Genomic DNA, 22,165 nt, shown 5'->3' on the forward strand with positions numbered 1-22,165 from the left:
GTATGTTCAATATAGAAGTACTATGATTAATTTTAACAGTATTACATATATAAAATTTTATGAATCATTTTTTTTCCCATAAAGACTACCTTTTTGGTGACATTGTGGAAAAAAATGGGCTTTTTAGCAATTTCTATTTCAATAAAGTATTTTCATGCTCTTCTTCTGATTGAATTTATAAATCATAAGATTTTTATCATTTGTTGCTATTCAACTATTTTTTTTGGTCAACTTTTTTTCTTAGTGTTTCTCACGCAATTTTTTCACTTTCAATTTAAAATTGAATTATACAAGTGTTTTGGCTGATTCACATGGCACAACCACATAACTATGGTTAGAATCAAACTGACTTTTGCTTGCTAACATACACCATAAGAAATTTATGCAATTTAATTGATGTTAAGATATCTAAATAACATTGATATAATATATTGGTATAATATAAATTTAATTTCAGAGAACTTCATCTACAATAAATTTGTCACCAGGAGAAGTGGAAGAAGAAGATGATGATGAAAACACATGTGGGCCCTCGGGACTCTGGGAAGCATTAACTCCTTGTAATGGCTGTAGGAACCTTGGCTTCCCTATTCTTGCACAGGTAATGGTTTGCTTTTCTTAAGGTACAATAAAACGTAAAAATGGTTGCCTATGTTTTTAAATAAATTCTTCCCCTCCACCCCCCAAAATCCAATTAGTGTCTTGTTTACTATGTGATTTTTCTTCAGTTAAGGTCTGTAACATATTTATATAACTTGCTGTACATATATGCATATGCAAACACATACTTTACATAATTTTATTTGGTTGTTTTATTTTGGTCATGAATCTAATTCCAGAGATATTGAGTTGTTTATGAGGTTTTAATATTTGTGATCCTAAAATATTTTATTTTAAAGAGTACTATTTTGAAATTAAATCACAATTTTTATTAAAATAATAATACAAAATAATTTACAAGGAAACATAATAGGGCTCTTTAAAAGCATAGTTAGTGATTTTTTTTAGCTAGCACAATGGAACATTGTAGAATAATGTGTGCCATTGAGGATAATGCAATACAATTCAAAAAAGGAGATCAGAACACTAAAACATTGACTACAATTTTAAAACCATTTCATTTTCATTGTCAATTTTATTTCTATTGTATCATCTTCATTTCTCACTGTGTGCTATGTACAGCAAGCCCTTAGAGAAGTTTCAGAAATAAGTAAAATAAGCCAAACAGAGTTAGGAAATTTGAAGCCACAATGAAAATATTTCTACACAAAAATAAAAAAGCACTTAATACAAAAAAAAAATATGTAATAGCAAAGGTATGTATGTGTAACTCCATAGAGCATGAGTGGAAAAAATAGTCCAGGACAGGAAATAATTCACAGTAATTATCTGGAATAGTGCTATATCTCAAAAAACATTAGTTTCTGTTTTGCAACAAATGTGAAGCAGTTGTGTCTAAGAAACCATTTTTCATCTCTATGTCACAATTTGATCATAGCCACTCAAATTCTAATATGAATTTATTGTGAAGAACTAAATAGGATAATCAAATCAGCATATATATATAGTACTTCACCTTAATATGAAATATTTATAGGACTTTAAGACATTTTATCTTTACTGTTGTTCAACTGTGAGTTTCATAAATGTAGAGAGTATGTATTCCTCATGACCTATGGCCTCATGCCAATATAGTTCCAGGTATATTGTCAGAATTAAGTAGTTGAATGAATCAGTGAACAAATGTGTATGTTCTATGGTTTCATTTTTTCACTTAACGGTTTTTACATATGGAGTTTTACCTCAAGGGTATAGGACAAAGGAAATTAAGAAACATTAGTTTTATTTTGGTAATGTACCTTCATCTGCTTAACAGTTTACCAGTAATTGAATGCTTTTATCTATATTTTTTGTTTCATAAACTTAACATCGTTGTATTTTAGATTTTTTAAAAATATAATTCTTGGAAAGTGTTAGGTATCTAAGCCATCAATAATATATGACTATATACTTCTCTACCACTTTACTAACATTCATTTTTTTTTAAAAAATTATTTGTTAGACTTAGTAGCAGGATTGGTAGTAATTTGCTTTTGGTTTAAAAGTTTTTAATATTAGATATTTTTCTTTGGCTATTTTTCTGTGAAGATTGGTATTGCTTCAATAAATATTGAATATTAATATTTTAGAAATTATGTTTGCTACAAAATGCTTCCCAGTCTGCAGCTTTTTTTCTCTTAATTTGTATGTGTGTATGAGTGTATGTTGTATAGTTTTTTAAACTATCAAATTCATTAAACTTCCCAATCTTGTTTTTTGTTTAATTCATCTCTTCTAGAATTCCTATTAACAAATTCCAAATACGGCTCTATATGTTTTTTTACTTGTTGATATCTAGTTTTTTAATGACTTTCCATTGGACAATAACTCACATTACACATTTTATTTCAGTCTGTGTGGTTTGTCTTTTCTTCTGAAATCTCTTATTCCCATTTTCCTATTTTTTAAAACCATGTGACTCAGTTTTGATATTTTTATATAAAATATGTGGTGGGAGAAATCATTATTGCATTAAAACTATTAGCTAACATGATTGCTTGCTTTTAAAAAATTATATTTTATAATTACTGTGTCAAGTCTTAAAAGAATCCTTATTAGGATTGTTACTGCATTAAATCTATAAATTAACTTGACAGGCAGTATACTTTTTATTTTTTTTTACTGTATTTAATCTAACAAATCAAGATTAGAATTCTTTTACCAATGTTCTCACCTGCTCTTCTTTTACTAAAGTTCTCAATTTGTTTATGGACTCTCCCCTAACACATATATGCATATGTATATATATACATACATATACATATATATATTTACAATAAAATTGTTTAATGTGTGATGGTACAAAACTATAAAAATATTTTTACATTTTACAATCGAATTTATGCACAAATGGTTAATTCCTTTAATATAGTTTAATACAGTTGTTATGAGCTGGAGGAATTATATCAAATGTGGATTTATCTCACAACTTGCAACAGCTTTGAATTTAGGATTTTCTAGGCATATAATTTTATTATTTATGAAATTTTAAGAAAACTTTTAATTTTGAAGCCACTTTTTGTCAGATCTGAAATATTTTGGGAGGACATTAAAAATCATTAAGCTATAAACACTATACAGATAGAGCGTCATAAAAAAAACCACACACTACCTACAGTGCAGGAGACTTTGAGAACAGTAGAATTAGAACAGAGCTATGCAAATTTTTATATGCCCAGATTTTTTGGTTTGGAATAAATTATATTTATTTCACATTTATAACCCTTAACTTAATTGGATCCAGCAAGCATGTATCAAATTTCTTGTGTTAAGCTTCAGAAATATGAGGATTATGGAACTACAGACTTAGCATGTTTCTCTGAAAATAAGACCTAGCTGGACAATCAGCTCTAATGAGTCTTTTGGAGCAAAAATTAATATAAGACCCGGTATTATATATTATATAATACAATGTGATGTAATATAATATTTTGTATTATATTAAAGACCTAGTCTTATGTTATAGTAAAATAACAGAGTCTTATATTAATTTTTGCTCCAAAAGACTCATTAGAGCTGATTGTCTGGGTAGGTCTTATTTTCAGGGAAACACGGTAATTAGGAGCCAGGTTACATATACATTCTGGTTCTGGATAATAAAACTATGTGATAAGAGCATTTGAAATCTTGCTTCTTGCTATGTCATCAGTTTGGCTTAAATAAAAAATTCTCAAAAAAAACACACACCAAAAACCAAAAAAAAAAAAAAAAAAAAACCAACTATGTGATATATCACTTTTAAACTCTTAAATAGATTCTTTTACTTAGAAAATTATCTTATACTGCAAAATTGTCTTATACTTCTAAGATTAAGTTCCAGTTTTTGTCTAGATTTTGAATTGATATTATATTTAGGTTTAATCTAACTTTTTATGTTTTTATGTTTTTCTAGTTTTCCTATGGCATTCTATCCTTCCATTGTGACTACATTATTGAAGTTTTTACAGGAAGCAATTTCTTTCAAATTCATTAACATTTAGAATTCTAAATAACATCAGGGGATTATATAGGTTTATATAATATGTTGGGTACTTTAGTATAATTTCAAGCAGTTAAATAAGATTTAAGTTGGGCAAAAAATTAGAAGAGAAATCACGTATGAAGAGATTGGGAAAATGAAGCCCTTTTTAGAAAGTATAATTAAACTCAAATTTGTTTTCAACACTCTTGACAATAATAATTACTTTCATTTATACAGTGCCTACTATGTGCCAGATATTTCACATGTATAATCTCTAATTCTCAAAATAACTATTTAAAGAAGGAACAGGTAACCTACTCAGGGTCATAGTTAATGTTAAAATTGTTACAAACTATGATGTCATATTACTTTCCCAGCTTCATTTATATCATCCTGCTTCCTATTGGTCGCTTCTGTCCCTAGTTATATATCTTAGAAATTTTAGAATTTTCTTTGACTAGCAAATGTAGATCATAAATGGACGACCATCTTTGAGAGCAATCTTTAACATTTTATTCTGTCATCTCTTCATTTCATCATAAATATTAAGTGAAGGGAAAGTTAAAGATAATTCAGAGCCTGATATTCAACTGCCATTAGTTTTATGGCTGCCCTTTCCTGTTAATAGAACATTATGTTATTAGAGCAGAGAATTTGACTTGCACTGTATTATGGTAGATGATATTGCTTTCCTATAGTCTTGGATGAGATGTCCGCTCGGCCCCATGTGCAACACAAGACTGTGAGGTGTTTTCTAAAGAGTCAGTCCTGCTGGGTGGAGACCCTCTGGCCTCCATTCTGTTCCCTCATGTGCAGCCTTCACTCTGCAAGGCTGAGATAAGGGGTCCTGATACTGAGGCTTTAGCTGTTATTGCAAGCGGCCTGTCAGTAGTACATACTCATGCTGCCTCCTGGGGAGAGGCCAGCAGCTCTTACTGATGTACTGGAAGTACCCTGTGAGGACAAGAGGGGATTACACAGCCCTTCTAACAAGATTAAAACACATGGAAAGCACCCACTTTGGTCATGCCGGCTGACCTTCTTCCTAGATCTGTGAAGGCTGCTCCTGCCAGTGCTTTGTTTCTCTTCTGAGTCTGCAGACTGGCTGCAGCCACATCCATGGCACCTGTGATAGTGCCTATTGTCACCACTGCCCCTGCCACCACTCCTACCCTGTATCAGGCACTGTGGGCTTAGTGACTGAAGTATGTGAACCCTTGAGGACGGTACGTGTGGGAGCCATGTTGGATTCATTCCTCCCCAGTGTAACCGTAATAGGTGGCTCCAGACACTCCAGGGTTCATGTGAAGGTTCCTGATGCTGACTTGCTCTTGCTCTCTTCCATAGGAATGGAAAAACGTTTTCCTAGGAGGAAGACAAAATAAGTGAACTAAAGAAAGTGAGACCTACAGGTCTGCTCCCTTCTATACCTATAGCTAAACAAGCGCTTGTAAGAAGAATTTTGAGGTCTCAAGTCCAAGCTCCCATTTGGTGCAGAAATCTCCTCTGTAGTATCTACAATGACCACAATGATCATTCCAGTTTTGCTGGAGCAGTTCCAGTACCAGAGAGAGCACCATCATAACTCGTCAGTGAACAGCCTCATACATTTGAAAAAATACACTTGTGTTAGTATTTCTGCTTCTAAAGCCATATGCACTTTAATGTTTTGTAGCTACTAACAAATTGTGTACATGCACACAAGGGCATTGCAGTGCCCCTGACGCATACAAAACTCACTACGTGGCAGTCATGGAGAGACATTCTGTCCCACAGCATATCAGCCTACCTACGTCGGAATAGTCTATATTCAAGAATAGATTGGGTGGTCACGACGCTGCAGAGGCAATACCATATTGATATGAAATGAAGAATTGCTGACAGCTAAGGAATCCCTGAAATATAGCCTGGGGAACACTGGGAAGAAGTACCAGGAATCTCCCCAATGTGGCATGGCTGCCCGGTGGAGGCTCATTTGGCCCTGAGCACTTCCAAATGCAATGCATTTTTAGGTGAGCCTCAGTACCAAAAGCTCCACAGGACCTTTAGCTGCTCTTCCAAAAAACCCTGGCTCCATCTTCTGGAGACTGCACAGACTTACCTCTGGGCTTTTATCTTCTTCTCCAAACACAGTTATGTCCAGTGTGTCCCCAACTAGAATGGGCCGGGCACCACTGTAAGCCTCCACTGGTGGTCTCAGGATGTAAATGAGGTTTTCCCAGTGAACAAACAGATCTCTTGTATCTGAACAGGGACATAGCTGAAGGTAAAGAGAGCAGCCAGAGGCAAGCTTCAGGGGCAGCTGTTGTTTTGTACTGTTGTGGATGGATATCTTTACAAACTTCAAGGGAAGCAGCCTGGTTAGCTGTAAGATCTGTGTAGGCTTGTTACCTGTTTCCTGGGTGGCAGGGCCATATCTATTATAGCCATCAGATAGCAGCTGGTCGGGCCAGCAGCACAACATCTGGCAGTGTGAGGTGGGGGCTGGGGCGGACGACGCCCACGGTCACCATTCTAATATGGTTGTGCGTGTCCATCACTCCTCGTCTTTGGCTGACCTATATAAAGTCGCTGTCAAACATTGGTACATACCTGAACATAGCATACTCCCCCTTGTACAGCTGCCGCTGCAGTTTTCGCATGGAGGTACTGAACGTGCCCGTGGCAGGGCTGCTTTGGGCTGTGTAATATGGTAACGCAGATTGGCCGTCCATGCCTCTCTTTTATCAAGGCAGCTCCTAGGGGCTCCTCCCCACCTTCCTTACCACACCTTGCAAAGCATCCTGTTCCTCAGATCTCTCTCGCAGGTGGTCTTCTGCAGGCTTTTTTGTCTCTGAGTGACTGAGGACAGGGTGGAGTCACTGATTACTGACTGCTTGGTGTTAAGAGGCAGTTGCTCTCAGATCAGAATGTGCCCTGTCTAGAGCATGGAGATGTCGGGTATGCACATATCGGGGTCCCAGTAGATGTCAGGGTACACAGAAGTCCAGGTGCGCAGATATTGCTGTTCCCTCAGGGGACACTTCCTTTTGAGCTAGACACATTGGTTCACAACAGCCCCTTGTCTTTGATTCACCAACTTCCTTGTGAAACATATCCCGAGCTCCTCTCTTCTGGAAACCAAAGCCTCCATCTAGGCCTAACCACCCCGGGACAGCTTTGGTCCTCTCCTGCCCATTGTGACCTGTTCCCATCACACACCCCTTTGTCCTTGTTGCCCAGCAGCCCCTCCCTCACCTCCTTCCCTCACCACACCACTCTGCCGGCCACAGCTCAGCAGAGCACCCCTCCCCCTAGGGCCCCGTCTAAGCATCTTATCACATAATGGCCAATTGCTTTCAAAAAGAATTTTCTGTTAGGTGTGAGTTTACACATGTTCTCTTACCCACCACTTCTAATTGTTGAAACTAGAATTAATTGTAGATAATTTACCTTAAAAGAGAGAATTAGACAAGTTGGTAAACAGGTTAGTACAGGATGTTTATCAAAGTTTATTGTATCAAAAAGACAATAACCAAGAATAATATCTTACACCCAGGGGTTGGTTAAATAAATTATAGCGCTTTCTATGATAGAATATTCTGTATCTATAAAAAAACGATTACATAGTTCCATATTTATTGAAATGAAAAGATACCCCTGACTTTTTTAAAGAAAAGGAACAATTTCAAACTAGCAATTTGAATGGTCCAATTTCTGTAAAATCATGTATGTGTGTGTTTGGGTTGGAACTATGTTCAGTGAAATGTTTAAAGTGCTTATTTGGATGTTGTAATTTTTTTTTTTTTTAAGATTTTATTGGGGAAGGGGAATAAGACTTTATTGGGGAACAGTGTGTACTTCCAGGCCTTTTTTCCAAGTCAAGTTGTTGTCCTTTCAGTCTTAGTTGTGGAGGGCTCAGCTTATCTCCAGGTCCAGTTGCCGTTTTCTAGTTGCAGGGGGCACAGCCCACCATCCCTTGCCAGAGTCGAACCGGCAACCTTGTGGTTGAGAGGACGCATTCTAACCAACTGAGCCATCCAGGAGCTCAGTGGCAGCTCAGCTCAAGGTGCCGTGTTCAATCTTAGTTGCAGGGGGCGCTGCCCACCATCCCTTGTGGGACTCGAGGAATCGCACCGGCAACCTTGTGGTTGAGAGCCCACTGGCCCATGTGGGAATCGAACTGGCAGCCTTCGGAGTTAGGAGCATGGAGCTCTAACCGCCTGAGCCACCGGGCCGGCTCCTGGATGTTGTAATTTTAATTTTCTTCTTTATACTTTGTATTTTTACTATGATAGTTATTATTTCTATTAACAGGAAGAATAAAGCTATTTTTTATTAGCAATGTCTATTTTTACAGTCATGATAGTTTTTTACATTTTGACACACCTTCGAATTGCTGCTGAGATTTTTAACCTTTTCCCTAGACATCTGTACTGGGACTCTTCAGTGAAAAGAGCCTCAAACATCACATTTATTATACTCTATTCTTTGCCCACTATCAGATTGTATATAAAAAAGTCTGAAAAATTTTGCCAATTATTATAAATGATATCAGTGCAATAAAATTAAACTGTCTTTATTGACACAATGTACCAACACACACACACACACACACACACACAAACACACGGCCCTAATTTTTAGTCTTCAGTCTGTTCTATAGATCAAAACAAACATTTTACTTCTCTTTATATTGAAATATCTCATTTCTTATGGTAATATGAGTATTTTTCCTTTATTTATTGAAAGGCCTATTCATGTAACAATAGCAATTCTTACTAGCTTGCTCAAAGTCCTTATATCTTAATTTCCACTTCATGGCTCTATTACTTATCTTATAATTAGCAAAAACTTACATTTTAATCAAACTAATATTTTAAAGGTATCCAAGTGGTTTGGGTATTTTTTGACAGGAGTGGGTAGAATGGACACAGTATAATTTAATTTAGGTGCTTTTAAAAAGTAAAGTGGAAATATACCAATTTTCTTAAAAAATCACTTTTATGCTGTACACATTTATTACCAGATATTTGTCTTAGGGTTCCGTTAGGGCACTGAGTTAATTGCTTTGTCTCCAGGGAAACAAGAAACTATATGTATTACTTGTAGGGCCTATGGACTTTCAGAATTTTTTCCAATCTAGTTGTTAGACCAACAACAGCAGAACCTCTGTTATTAGGCCTGATAACCATCATGTGTCGCATTTTGGCAAATGCCTCTATTTTCATGAGTCTGGTGAAGTTTATCTGCAATTCCTCTACTATTTAGAAAGCTACCTTGTTAGTATTTGCCTCAATACTTAAGAAGCTCAGATGGCTAAACAAAAATCTACCTAATTCTTTTCATGTAAATACCGCAGGTTTTCAGTTTGCTCTTAGAACAGATTTCCATAGAGTTCGTCATTAGATATTCTTGCAATACATTTATGCTCCCTCTCCTCTACATTCGAGTTTATGTCATTGGGTAAATCATTTAATCTCACTGTGCCTTATTTTCATCATCATTGAAATTGAGATGATCCTTTAGGCATATCTTTCAACTCCAGAATAGTTATGGTTTTGTGATAGGGGTTTAATTTGTTTCTTCTCTGTAATAAAACTTCTACATACTTTGGAAATACTTCAAACAATAATAATGAGTCAAGGAATTATTCAGAAATTAACAGCTCTGGAAATTATGATTCAATACATAATATTTTGTTGCTGAATTTCTTCTTGCTGAAATTTTTAAAAGAACCAACATTTGAAATGCGGAAATGACAAAAATGATAGGTCAGTCAACTGGGCAGGCAGTGGGGGCAGGGCTTAAAACTATTGTAATTGAAAAGATGGGTTAAACATTTTAAACAGAATTCAGTTAATAATTAACACATGGTGGGCAGATTAACTCCCCCAAAAGAGGCCCACATCCTCATCTTTAGAACCTGTGAATGTTACCTTACATGACAAAAGGGATTTTGCAGATGTAATTAAGTTAAGGATCGTGAGATGGAGAGAGATCCTGGATGATCCAGGTGGGCCCAGTGTACTCATTATGGTCCTTATAAGAGAAGTTGGGAGGTTCAGAGTCAGAGAAGTAGTGTGATGATGGAAGCAGAGGTTGAAGTAATGCCTCCACGAACCAAGGAATGGAGTTGGCTGAAAAACAAGGAATGGATTCTTCCCTAGGACCTGCTGAAGGAACCAGCCCTGCCAACACTTTGATTTAGACCACTGACAATGACTTTGAACTTGTGACATGCAGAACCGTAAGAGAATAAATTTGTATTGTTTTAAGCTACCAAGTTTGTGGTCATTTGTTACAGCAGCCCTGGGAACTGTACAGATTTTGGTACCTGGAAGTGGGATGCTGCTGTAACAAATACATTAAAATGTGGAAATGGCTTTGGAATTGGGCAGTGGGCAGAGGCTGGCAGAATTTTGAATAGCATGGTAGAAAAAGACTAGACTGCCTTGAACAGATGTGTGAATCTGAAAGATTCTGATGGTGAGGGTGGAAAAGGAAGTGATATGGTAGAGAAAACCTATTTTGTCTTAGAGCATACCCAAATTGTCATAAACAGAATGAAGAAACATGGATATTGAAGGCACTACTCGTGAGGGTTCAAAAGAAACTGAGAAGAATGGTAGAGAAAACTTGTGTTATCTTAGAGAACACTAAATCGTCATAGATAGAATGTTGGTAGACATGTGAATATTAAAGAGACTTCCGGTAAGGACTGAGAAGTAGAAGAAGAACATGTGGTTGAAAACTGGAGGAAAGGAGATATTTGTTACGTGGTAGCGGAAAGTCTAGCAGCGTTGTGTTGTTCTTCAGTTATGTGGAAAGCAGAACTAGGAAGTGGGGAACTTGGATATTTAGCTCAGGAGATTTCCAAGCAGAATTTTAGAGGTGCGGCCTGGTTCCTTTTGTTGTCTACAGCAAAATGTGAGAAGAGATCAATTGAATGAAGAACTTTTAAGCAAAGAGGAACCAGGACTTGATGATTTGGGATTTTCTCAGCCTATCCAGATTGAAAAAAGATGCTAAAATGTGTAGATTCACTGTCAAGAAAGTGTGTTCTGGAGAGAGAGACAAAAGTGTGGCTGGACACCTTTTTTCTAATGCCTGAGTAGGATCAAAATATCAGGTTATTCAATCACATGGAAAGTTCTTTGAAGAGATGAGAGATGTGTCTCATAGATCTCCTCATTTGTTTTAGCACAATCAGGAGATGGGAGTAACTGAGAAAGCCCTGTGGGGGAGACTCTTCCTTAATGGAATGAATTCCCATGCCATACATGGGATACCCACAATGTTTTGGAGTTTTGTATATTAGCAGAGACATTGACAGATTGGACTGAAAGGAACAGGAAAAAGATAAAATAAGACTCTTAGCTTCCTAAACCCTTCCTAAAGGAATGGGTTCTTACAGGCAAGACACAGGCTTATGAAACAACTAATTGCGAATATATGCTAACCTTTATGAAATAGGAAGTAAGACTCAGAGGACATGGTTTGAGGGCCCAGAGAGTGGAGCTGAGAACTAACTACAAAGGGTGATTCATAGGCCTGAAACCGAGTGGGGTTTGGGCAGTTGGTTTTCGAAATCGCTTATCATTGTTGACTCCCTTTTTTCCTTTTATTTCTCCCTCTTTGAATGGAAGTATCTACAATTGTTTTCCTAAGCCTACCATTCTGTTTTGGGAGCAGATAACTCGTTTTCTAGTTTCAAACACTCACAGATGGAGAGGAATTTAGTCTCAGGATGGATTATACCTAGAGTTTCACCTATACCTGATTTAGATGATCAGATTTTGGACTTTTGAGCTGATGAAATCTAGATGAAAATTTGAGTTTAAGTTGATGTTGTAATGAGTTAACACTGGGGGGATGTTGAGATGAGGTAAATGGAGTTCACATGTGAATGGATGCGAATCTTTGGGGAATAGAGGATGGATCATAAGAGAGAGAGTAATGCCTCCCTCCCTCCATAACTACCCAGTGTTCTAATCTCTACAACCTGTGAATATGTTAATTTATATGGCAAATGGGACTTTGCAAATGTGAGTAAGATAAGGATCTTGAGATGGAGAGATTATCCTGGACTGCGTACAGTGTTTCCCCAAAAATAAGACCTAGCCGGACAATCAGCTCTAATGCATCTTTTGGAGCAAACATTAATGTAAGACCCAGTCTTATATTATAGTAAAATAAGACCGGGTCTCATTTTATTATAATAAAAGAGCGGGTCTATATAATATAATATAATATTAATATATTATTAATATAATATAATACAATAATAATAATTATAAGTATAAATAATTGTAATATAAATATAATGTAATATAATGTAATGTAGTATAATAATATAATATAATACCGGGTCTTATATTAATGTTTGCTCCAAAAGACGCCTTACAGTTGATTGTCTGCTATGTCTTATTTTGAGGGAAACATGGTAGGTGGACCCTATGTAATCATATGGGTCCTTATAATAAGGGAAGTAGAAATGGTGAGGAAAACAGGAATTTAAAAAAGTTATGTTGCTAGCTTTGAAGATGGAAGAAGGAGCTATGAACCAAGGAATGTAGGCGGCCTCTTAAAAATGGAAAAGGCAGGAAACAAATTCTCTCCTAGAGTTTCCAGTAGCCAATCCTGCTGACACCATGATTTTAGCCCTGCAGAACTCCTTTCAGATTTCTGATCTCAAACACTGTCAGAGAATAAATTAATGTTTCTAGCAGCTCAGTGTGTGGTGATGTGTTACAATGGCTACAGGACACTAATGCAGTGGCTGTGGAGATCAGGTCAGTAGATGGTTCATCTATTACGTACTCATTCAGGGCACAGGGGCCTGTTGGCTGTATCTACACAGAAAGTAGGAGATACAGGCATTTACAGAAGAATGTATTTTACCTTTATCTCGGTCTTTATGATTTTATAAAGCAGCCATTTTTATAACTTTTAAAATAACTGAACTACAACTTTACTGTTGGAAAGGCTCCATTTTGTATATTTTAGGAAAGTTTTATGATAATGATAATAGCAATGTTAACAAGAATATCAAGCATTTACTGAGTGCCCAGCACGTGCTAGGTACAGTGATAAGTAAGCACTTTGCACTCCTTATCTCACCAGCTCACTTCAAATTTCACTTGACTTTGAGAAAATTGACTTTCAAGAGATTAAGTAATTTGCCCAAGTTTGCTTATTATTTTTGATTCAAAACTCAGGTGAATACTTTTCTATGAAATTAAGGTGTTTTGAAGAGGGCCCAGTTTCTCACAGTAAACTTGTGAACTGTCTACTGCCCGGTATTTATCACTGTAACATCTCTTTGTTAAAGAGGATATCAGTAGTTATTGGTATCACTCTTGTCAAGTGTGTATTCAATTGATTTATCATTTTTCATTGTGTTTCCGGGACAGTTGAGCTCCTGAATATATTATTTATCCTACAGGTTAAAAAATTGATGGCTTCATGAGAATATCACTTCATTTAGAATCCTTCCACATTTCTGTATTTTATGCATTCATCCATCCATTTGTTCCAAAAATATTCATTGACTGTTTATTATATGTAGGATATAGAGCAGAAAAAAGTAAAAACATTCATCATACTCTCATGTTTCTTATAATATTGTGCCAGGTTTTGTGAATATATACAATAAGAATTATACTACCTGGCTTCTGCCCTGATAAGCCTTACAATTTAGTTGAATTGTCCTGATTGCTATTTGTTGGCTGTATAATCTTGGAAAATTAATTTACCCTCTGCTTCCTATTCTTTAAAATGAGGAGGCTAGTTCCTGTTTATAAGATTGTTATGAAGATCTTACAATATAAATACAAATTTCTGTATAAATTTATTGCTATACAAATGCAAATTGATCTTTTCTGTTCAGTTTTCTTGGCCTCTGAAACCAACATTGACAATTTTGGTAGAATTTGCAGGTTAAAGAACAATATGTATAGTACAAACCATTCTTATATAATTGCATTAAATTATGTGTAATATTGATTTGTATGTGCTTAGAAAGTATACTATACTGTTAATAATTGTTATATCTAAGGTTTACTATTCCAGGGGGACTTTAACTTCCTACTTCATATACATACACATCGTTTGAATTTTTTAAAACAAGATCCAATTTTCTAATAAAGATTTTATATTTTACGAAAACAAATGCCATGAATTATAAAAAATCATGATGTCTCATGTAACCATGAGTTAGTTAATCCCTTATCATATATATAATTTGCAAATATTTTAACCCATTCTTAGGTTGCCTTTTCACTCTGTTGATTGTGTCCTTTGATGCACAGAAGTTTTTGATTGAGTACAATTCATTTATTTGTGTATTTGTTGCCTGTGCTTTTGACAAAAAAATCATTGTCAAATCAAATGTCATGAAGATTTTCCCCTATGTTTTCTTCTAAGAGTTTTATAAGTTTAGATTTTACCTGTTGAGCTTGTATTAGAATAGTGTCAAATTTAGAGATTAAGCAAGAGAAAATGGGCGTTTCTACAATAGTGAATCTTCCCACTCAGGAGCATGATATAAATATCTATGTTTTCGAGTCCTTTTTATGTTTTTAAATAGGTGTATAGTTTTAAAAAAAAGTTTATCAAAAAAAAAGTTTATCTACATTTGTTGTTTTTTCTTGATTACTTCACAATATTTGTTTCTATTGTGAATAGATATTTTTCCCATTGTATTTTCTAACTGGTTGTTGCTGGTAGATAGGAAAACTGATGACTTTTGTATATTTATCCTACACTTTGTTATCTTATGAATCACTTTTGTTTATAGAAATGTTTAAGTTCATTTTTTAGTTTGGCAGTTATATCAGCTAGAAATAATAGTAATCATGTCTCTGACTTGTCAATGTTCATAATAATTTGACTTTTATCACTTATAGAATTGGTTGGATCCACCATTACACTGTTGAATAGTGGTAGTGTGTACTTAGCAACATTAAAACCAGAGACCTCCATACATTTGCTTTTTTACTAGTTTCAGGTAACAAACTAATGTAATAGTTAGACAAAGCAATGTAATAGTTAGACATTTCCACCCCTCAGAAAGTGATAACCCTCCCTCCCCCAATGTACTACTCCTCTGACATAGTATATAGCTGTTACAATTCCATGGACTCTATTCCCTATACTTTATTCCATATCCTATGACTACATATATATTAAATTATAGTTGACATTCATTATTATTCAGCTTCAGCTTTCGGTGTACAGCGCAGTGGTCAGGCATCTACCCCGTCCATGAAGTGGGCTCCCTCATAAGACAAGTGCTCTCTGACACTCTACGTGGTGGTGTCTCTAATATTTCTTTGAAGTTGTCTTCTATCTCTGTTCTTTTACATGGATTTTGGGTTTTAGAACATAAGTTTCAGAATCTCAAGTTTCATACTGGGTGCACTATATATTTAGTTTCTATCATAACAAAGCCCTTTAACAGTATTCTTAAAATATCACTTAACAAATTATGTTAATTCTCTGGTTATATGGCTGAACATTTCTACAATAAAGTAATGCTTCACCCCGAGTGAATCTCAAACTTATCATTTTTATAATAAATTTTAGTTTTTACTGGTTAGCTTGATGGCTTTAAATAATGTATTTAAATAACTTTAAATAATATTTTTATATTTCCATGTTGTTTTCATCAGCTTTAGGTAGTATCTCTCTCTGTTTTTTTTTTGTTGTTGTTAATTTTTATTGGGGAATATTGGAGAACAATGTGTTTTTCCAGGACCCATCAGCAACAAGTCAAGTCGTTGTTGTCAGTGTAGTTGTGGAGGGAATCGAACCGGCAACCTTGGTGTTATGAGCACTGTGCTCTAACCAACTGAGCCAACTGGCCACCGCTAGGCAGTATCTCTTGACTTCCTATTTTGGAAAATGAAGATATTAGCCCCTATGTTCTTTCTTCCATATTTTTGCATTTTTGGTGTTCTAAACTTTTATGTCTAATTGTGGGTTCTAAAAATTGTACCATGGTGCACATAAGTTGCTCCTTTTAATATAAAAAAAAATTGTATCCTTTTTCAGCTCTAGGAAAATACTTTTCTATTTTTTCTTTGATTTCTTTCTTTCATTCTCATCCTTCTTTTTCCAGAGTATCTATTAATTAAATGTTGAAGCTCCTATATTCATCTTTTGTGTCTTTTTATTTTTTTCATATCTTTGTACTTTATTATCTAATTTATTTTCCAATCCTTTATTTATTTTTCATGTTTTAGCAATCATAGTTTTACTTTCTAATAGTTTTTTCTTATTCTCTGATTGTGTCTTTCCCAAAGAACCCTGTTCTGTGCTTTCTGACTATGTAGATAGCTACTTGTAAGAAATATTGTAAGACTTTATTTCAAATCTCATAAAATGAGTTCTGTTGCAGAAAGTGATGCTTTCATGCCTACCAGAGAAAGGAAAGCCATCAATCAAGTCAATAGGATTCTGGTCAATTAGGTTGTAAAGGGAGTAACTATTTGACTATGTTAGAGCTGACAAGTGCATGAGCACAGAGTATTTTTTGACAGAGTAGAATATATACTGCATGTTATGAGTTTTTAGTGCTGTGCAGGATGTGCTAATCTTATCAGGATCCTAATTCCTCAACATGGTGTTGGAGAATTCTCTACAATCTGGTTTCTGTTACTCTCCCCTCTGTCATACTGAACAACTAGTGTGATTGCCAAGACCTGGAACACACATCAACTTTCTAGATTCTGAGCACGCCCATAAGTCTTTTCCAGCACTGAAATGCTCTACCTTATTTCAACATCTTTAACCCACCCATACATAGCAGGTACACAACAAATACTTCTCATGCCTTCCAAACTAGAGACATATGGAGACTATATGCAGAGTGGGAAAGGGAATAAGTGAGAAAATATTTTCTCTTGAAGACCTTCCCTGAGGAAAAATGATTATAACTGAAAGAATAATTCCCTGGGTTGGACGTGTTCTGGGAAGGCATGCTTGATGCCTCTATAGCATCTCTCAGAAGCAGTCTTTTACATGAAGAAACTGAGGTGCAGAGAAGTTAATTAACTTGTTTATGTTGATGGTTATGAAGAAGCGGAGATGCATATTCCATCTTAGGTCTATCGAACATCTTATGTCTATCGAACATAATGCCCTGAGCCCCTTGTTTCTGTTTCTTTTTTCTCTTTATCATTGAAGTATGCCTCCTAAGAGAACAGTATTGTTTACATTTACATCTTCAGATGTTTCTTCAACAACAATGTGGAAATGGGTTGACCAGGCCCCTCTCCCATGGAAAATGGGATATCTGATTATGTCAGAGATATATGCTAAATGTTAATGGATCGTCATTTTTATTAGGAGAATTAATGAAGTTTTCAGATTATTTTAGTGTCTCCAGCATATTCTATTGTTGCTTATTCTGAGTTTGATCTTAGCTGCAGTTAGGAATGGATTCTGTATTTACATTTAGAAATGTGTCTCATATTTCCCTGTTTTTCTCTTTGTTGTTTTAGTTGCATAGGTTATTCTTTCATTACTTGCCCTGCCTGATATTTTATTGTTAGGTGTTGAATATCTCTGCTTTCATTTTTAAATGTGGTTCCTTTTCATACACTATAGAAGTACAGCTAGGATTTTTAAAAATGGACATAGCTTGGTATAATCGAAAGTCAGATAGACCTAAGTTTTAATCTTAGCTTTGCAACTTACTAGGTATATGCCTTTGGTCAATCAAATAACCTGTCTATACTATTTCATCATTTGTAGAAGAGGGAACTTATACCTACTTTGTAGGGTGATATGAAAATTAGAGATGTGTGTAAAGCATATAGAACAATGTCAGATCCACAGCAGCCTCTCCATAAATGGTAGCCATTATTTTTTTTTGCTTCCTCTTAAAAGTATAAACCATTAAACCTTTTAAGAAATTATCCTGTCTCTGTTGAATATCTCCAGGGATAAAAACATGTTCTATAAAGTCCCAGCTCTAACAAATACAAGCTGGGACCACAGAAATAAATCACTTCGGGTCTTAATGTCATCATTTGTAAAATGAGGATAATAATAGCACCTACATCCTAGGGTTGTTAGTGAGGAATAAATGACATATTCTGCTTATATTAAGTGCTTGTAATAGTTCTAGCACTCAGTAAGTACTCCATAAATGTTAGCTAGTAGAGAAATAGTAAGAATAGAGTACTTCCTAATAGTACTACATCCTGAGTTGCCTACTGGATTTTTTTTCCACAGAAAAAGTTCAAGTTCTTCCTTATATGTGATGATTAATTATAATGAAGAATACAATGCACTGTTAATTAATTTTTAATTTGGTTTACTGAGGCTACAGTCTTTCAGCCAGCAACCCACACTAGTTGCCTACCTGCCACCTACCTTTGTAAGCTTTTAATAAATATTTCCTGAATGAATTGTTTATGGCAGGGGTCTGAAAATGCTTTCTTGTAAAGGGTCAGATAGTAAATATTTTAGATCTGATGCCATATGGTCTCTGTCACAGTTACTCAGTTCTGCCATTGTAGCACAAAAGTAACCGTAGACAATATGAAAACAAGTGGGCATTGCTGTTTTAATAAAACCTCATTTTTGAAAATGGATCGTAGGTTGGATTTTTGATGAAGTTTACTGACCTCAGTTCTGCAGAGTAAAGAAATTAGAACCCTAATACTGATGCTGAAATCCACATCAATATGGGTCTAATTCGAAATATTTTCAGATGAGAAAATGTTTTATCCTGTACAGAAAACTGGTAGCTTAGAGAAAAGACAAAAATGAATTCTTCATTTGTAACAAGACTCCAAAGTGTTAGTTTCTAAACTTTTAGGCTCAAAGCATAATTTAACATATCATTTTAGATGTTCAGCTTTTTTCAACAACTGAGACCAGATTAGGGTTCATACAGAGCCACTCTGAGTTTTTAGACACTAAATTCTAAATGAGATGAATACCCGCGGTGGTATATGAGATGATATACTTCTTCCAAATGTTAGTGAGCAACTCATTGGTGGAAAACTATTAATTCTATTGGATTTAAGGCCCAGTTCAAATGTTACTTCCTTCCTAGGGTCGTATTCAGTCCTCCTCTGCCAGAAAAAAATCTTCCTTACTCTTAGCATTCAAATAACTTATTTTTGACATCTGTAGATTTCTCCTTTATATTATAGTTATTAATATGGTTATGTAATATCTGTTATTTTAGGTTGTAAGCTGTCTATGTCTGACAATGTTTATGTTCTCCAGCATGCTCTACTTTCTGCCTTGCTTGCAGTGGACACTCAGGCTATGCTTGTTGAATTCTGTGCTTGTTTCACCTATCCTTCTAACCCCCCTCTTTTACTGTCATCATAGAGAGATAAACTGGTGTAGAAAGCATTCTCTTTGGCAATCTGAGTTCTAATTCTGACTTGATCACTTACTAACAACATCCTCAACCTATGAATCAACCTCAGTTTCCTCATCTGTAGAATGAGGGTGATTCCAGCACTACATTGTTTTGTGATGATTAAATGTGCCTAACAGAAAACCTAGCACATAAAACAGTAACCTTTATTATTTCTAAGGGATATATTCAGTTTCTCTGTGTTACCCATGATTCTACGATGTAATTGTTCTAAAAATAATGACTATATAATAACCTATTTACAAGTAAATGTCAACAATGTGAAAAAGGTAACTAACATCTTCTTTGATTATAAATTAATGAAATGTTATCATGTTTTCTGTTAGTCAATAAATCCTTTTCCATTGTACTTTTTAAAGTTACCATAGTAGCAAAAATAAAGCTATATTTAATTTGAATGGACTCCTAGAAGGAGTTCTATTTCTTGCTTTGATTCTGTGGTCAAATTGAGATTTGGTTCTATTGATTAGGCTCCTGCATTCTGAAAACATGTGAAAATTAACAGGAATTTTAAGGGAACTTGTTCGAGGAAAAAAAAGTGGTGCCTGTTATTTTTTCATATCCTAAAAACGACCAGTGCATATCTTGTACTGGAAGGAAGGAACAACCATCAGGAGATGGAAGATATCACCAGCCTTGTCCATTTCCTTATTTCTGGCGTGTTTACCCGCCTCGGTATGATCATGCACCGTGACTCTTCTGTAAGACTTCACAGTGCAGCATTGCACAGGCTGTGTCACTGATCTTCCCTCTTCAAATGTCTCGCTCACCTGTTGTCTTGCTTCTTACCAAACCCAGCTTCCACGTTGGTTTTGCATTCACCCTAGTGTGTGTCAGTCAGTCCCTGCAGCCTGCTGGCTAGTAGCTTAATCTATTAGAAAATGAGTAAAGATATTACTTCTAGTTGGTTGCGAGGATGAGGGCTGGGAGGTGGTCATAAGTGGATACATATTGCTTCAGGGAGAGAACAAGTGAAAAGGGAGAGGAAAGAATAGGTGGGTAATAATGAGAGGGAAATGCTAGGACGGATGGAGAAAAAAAAAAGAAATGAAAAGGAAGAATGTGGGTTGCATTTGTAATCCTTGGCTGCAAGAGGGATATTGATTTTTCAAACATGTAGTGATGATGGGAATATAAGGTGGAAACTTGAGCAGTTTGTCATTGTCACCTGAATGTGGAGCAGAAATTACAGAATGTTATATACTTTTGATGAGCCATTTTTCATTGCAACAAGTGGACAGCTGGCTATCTAAAATACATTGAAAAAGTATTATTTTAGGGCTGATCATTTAATGATAACTAAGTTTATAATTTATTAAAGTGTTTTGTACTTGAGCAACATATATGTAGCTCAAAACCCAAAAAATATTTATTTGTTATTTTTTAAAATAATTTTTCAATTTTTCAATTACAGTTGATACACTATATTACTTTCATGTGTACAGCATAGTAATTATATAATGTACGAAGTGATCACCCCAATAAATCTAGTACCCACCCAACAGCATACATAGTTATTACAATATTATTGCCTATATTCTCTATGCTATATTTTACATCCTATGACTATTTGTAACTACCAATTTGTACTTCTTAATCCCTTTCCCCTTTTCACCTATCCTTCTAACCCCCCTCTCATCTGGCAACCATCAAAATGCTCTCTATCTATGAGTTTGCTTCTGTTTTGTTTATTTTGTTTTTTTTTAGTTTCCACATAAAAGTGAAATTGTATCATATTTGTCTTTCTCTGTCTGACTTATTTCACTCAGCATAATATTCTCTAGGTCCATCCATATTGTTGCAAGTGGCAGCATTTCATTCTTTTTTTAAATGCCTGAGCAATATTCCATTGTATATATGTACCACCTCTTCTTTATCCATTTATCTTTTGATGGGCACTTAGGTTGCTTCCATGTCTTGGCTATTGTAAATAATGCGGCAATGAATATATGGATGCATAAGTTTTTTTAAATTAGTATTTTTAGTTTCTTCAGATAAATGCCCAGAAGTGGAATTACTAGGTTCTTCTTTCTCTCTTGTTGTAGCATTTGTTTTAAAGTTTATTTTGTCTGGCATTAGTATTGTTACCCCAGCTTTTTTGTTTGTTTGTTTTTATTTTCATGAAATTTCTTTTTCATCCCTTTACTTCCAGACTGTGTGTATTTTGATCTGATGTGAGTCTTTAGTAGGCAGCATATGTAAGGGTCTTGTTTTGTTATCCATTCAGACACTCTATATCTTTTGATTGGAGCATTTAGTCCATTTACATTGGAAGTAATTGTTGATAGTTATGTAGTTATTGCCATTTTGTTATTCTTTTTCTTATTTTTTTTAATCTTTTTGTTTCTCCTTCTTCAAGAAGTCCCTTTAACATATCTTGTAATACTGGTTTGGTGGTGATGAACTAACTCCTTTAACTTTTTCTTGTCAGGGATGCTCTTGATCTGTCTTTTGATTCTAAATGATAGCTTTACTGGGTAGAGTCATCTTGGTTGTAGATTCTTGTTTTTCATCACTTTGAATATTTCCTGCCACTCCCTTCTTGCCTGCAAAGTTTCTGTTGAGAAATCAGCCAACAGTCTATGGAAACTCTCCTGTAGGTAACTAACTCCTTTTAAGATTCCCTCCTTGTTTTTAACATTTGCCATTTTAATTATAACGTATCTTGGTGTGGGCCTGTTTGGCTTCATCTTGTTTGGGACTCTCTGTGCTTCCTG

At 35.2% G+C, this 22,165-nt stretch overlaps 2 protein-coding genes across 7 annotated transcripts in view; one reads left to right on the forward strand and one right to left on the reverse strand.

The window, feature by feature from the left end:
• Window positions 1-22,165, forward strand: part of ANKS1B (ankyrin repeat and sterile alpha motif domain containing 1B) — a 914,119-nt gene that overhangs the window by 226,913 nt on the left and 665,041 nt on the right. For all 6 annotated transcript variants that reach the window (XM_033118713.1, XM_033118715.1, XM_033118712.1 and 3 more), the window contains exon 9: window positions 458-601. In XM_033118713.1, the coding sequence (XP_032974604.1) occupies window positions 458-601 (144 nt within the window). The remainder of the gene's footprint in view (window positions 1-457; window positions 602-22,165) is intronic.
• On the reverse strand, window positions 6,069-6,774 carry GARIN6 (golgi associated RAB2 interactor family member 6). Its single transcript, XM_033116597.1, is given in 2 exon segments — window positions 6,069-6,492; window positions 6,494-6,774. Coding segments are annotated over 2 exon segments (705 nt in total).

Source organism: Rhinolophus ferrumequinum, chromosome 10 (assembly GCF_004115265.2).
Source record: "Rhinolophus ferrumequinum isolate MPI-CBG mRhiFer1 chromosome 10, mRhiFer1_v1.p, whole genome shotgun sequence".
Lineage (NCBI taxonomy): Eukaryota > Metazoa > Chordata > Mammalia > Chiroptera > Rhinolophidae > Rhinolophus > Rhinolophus ferrumequinum.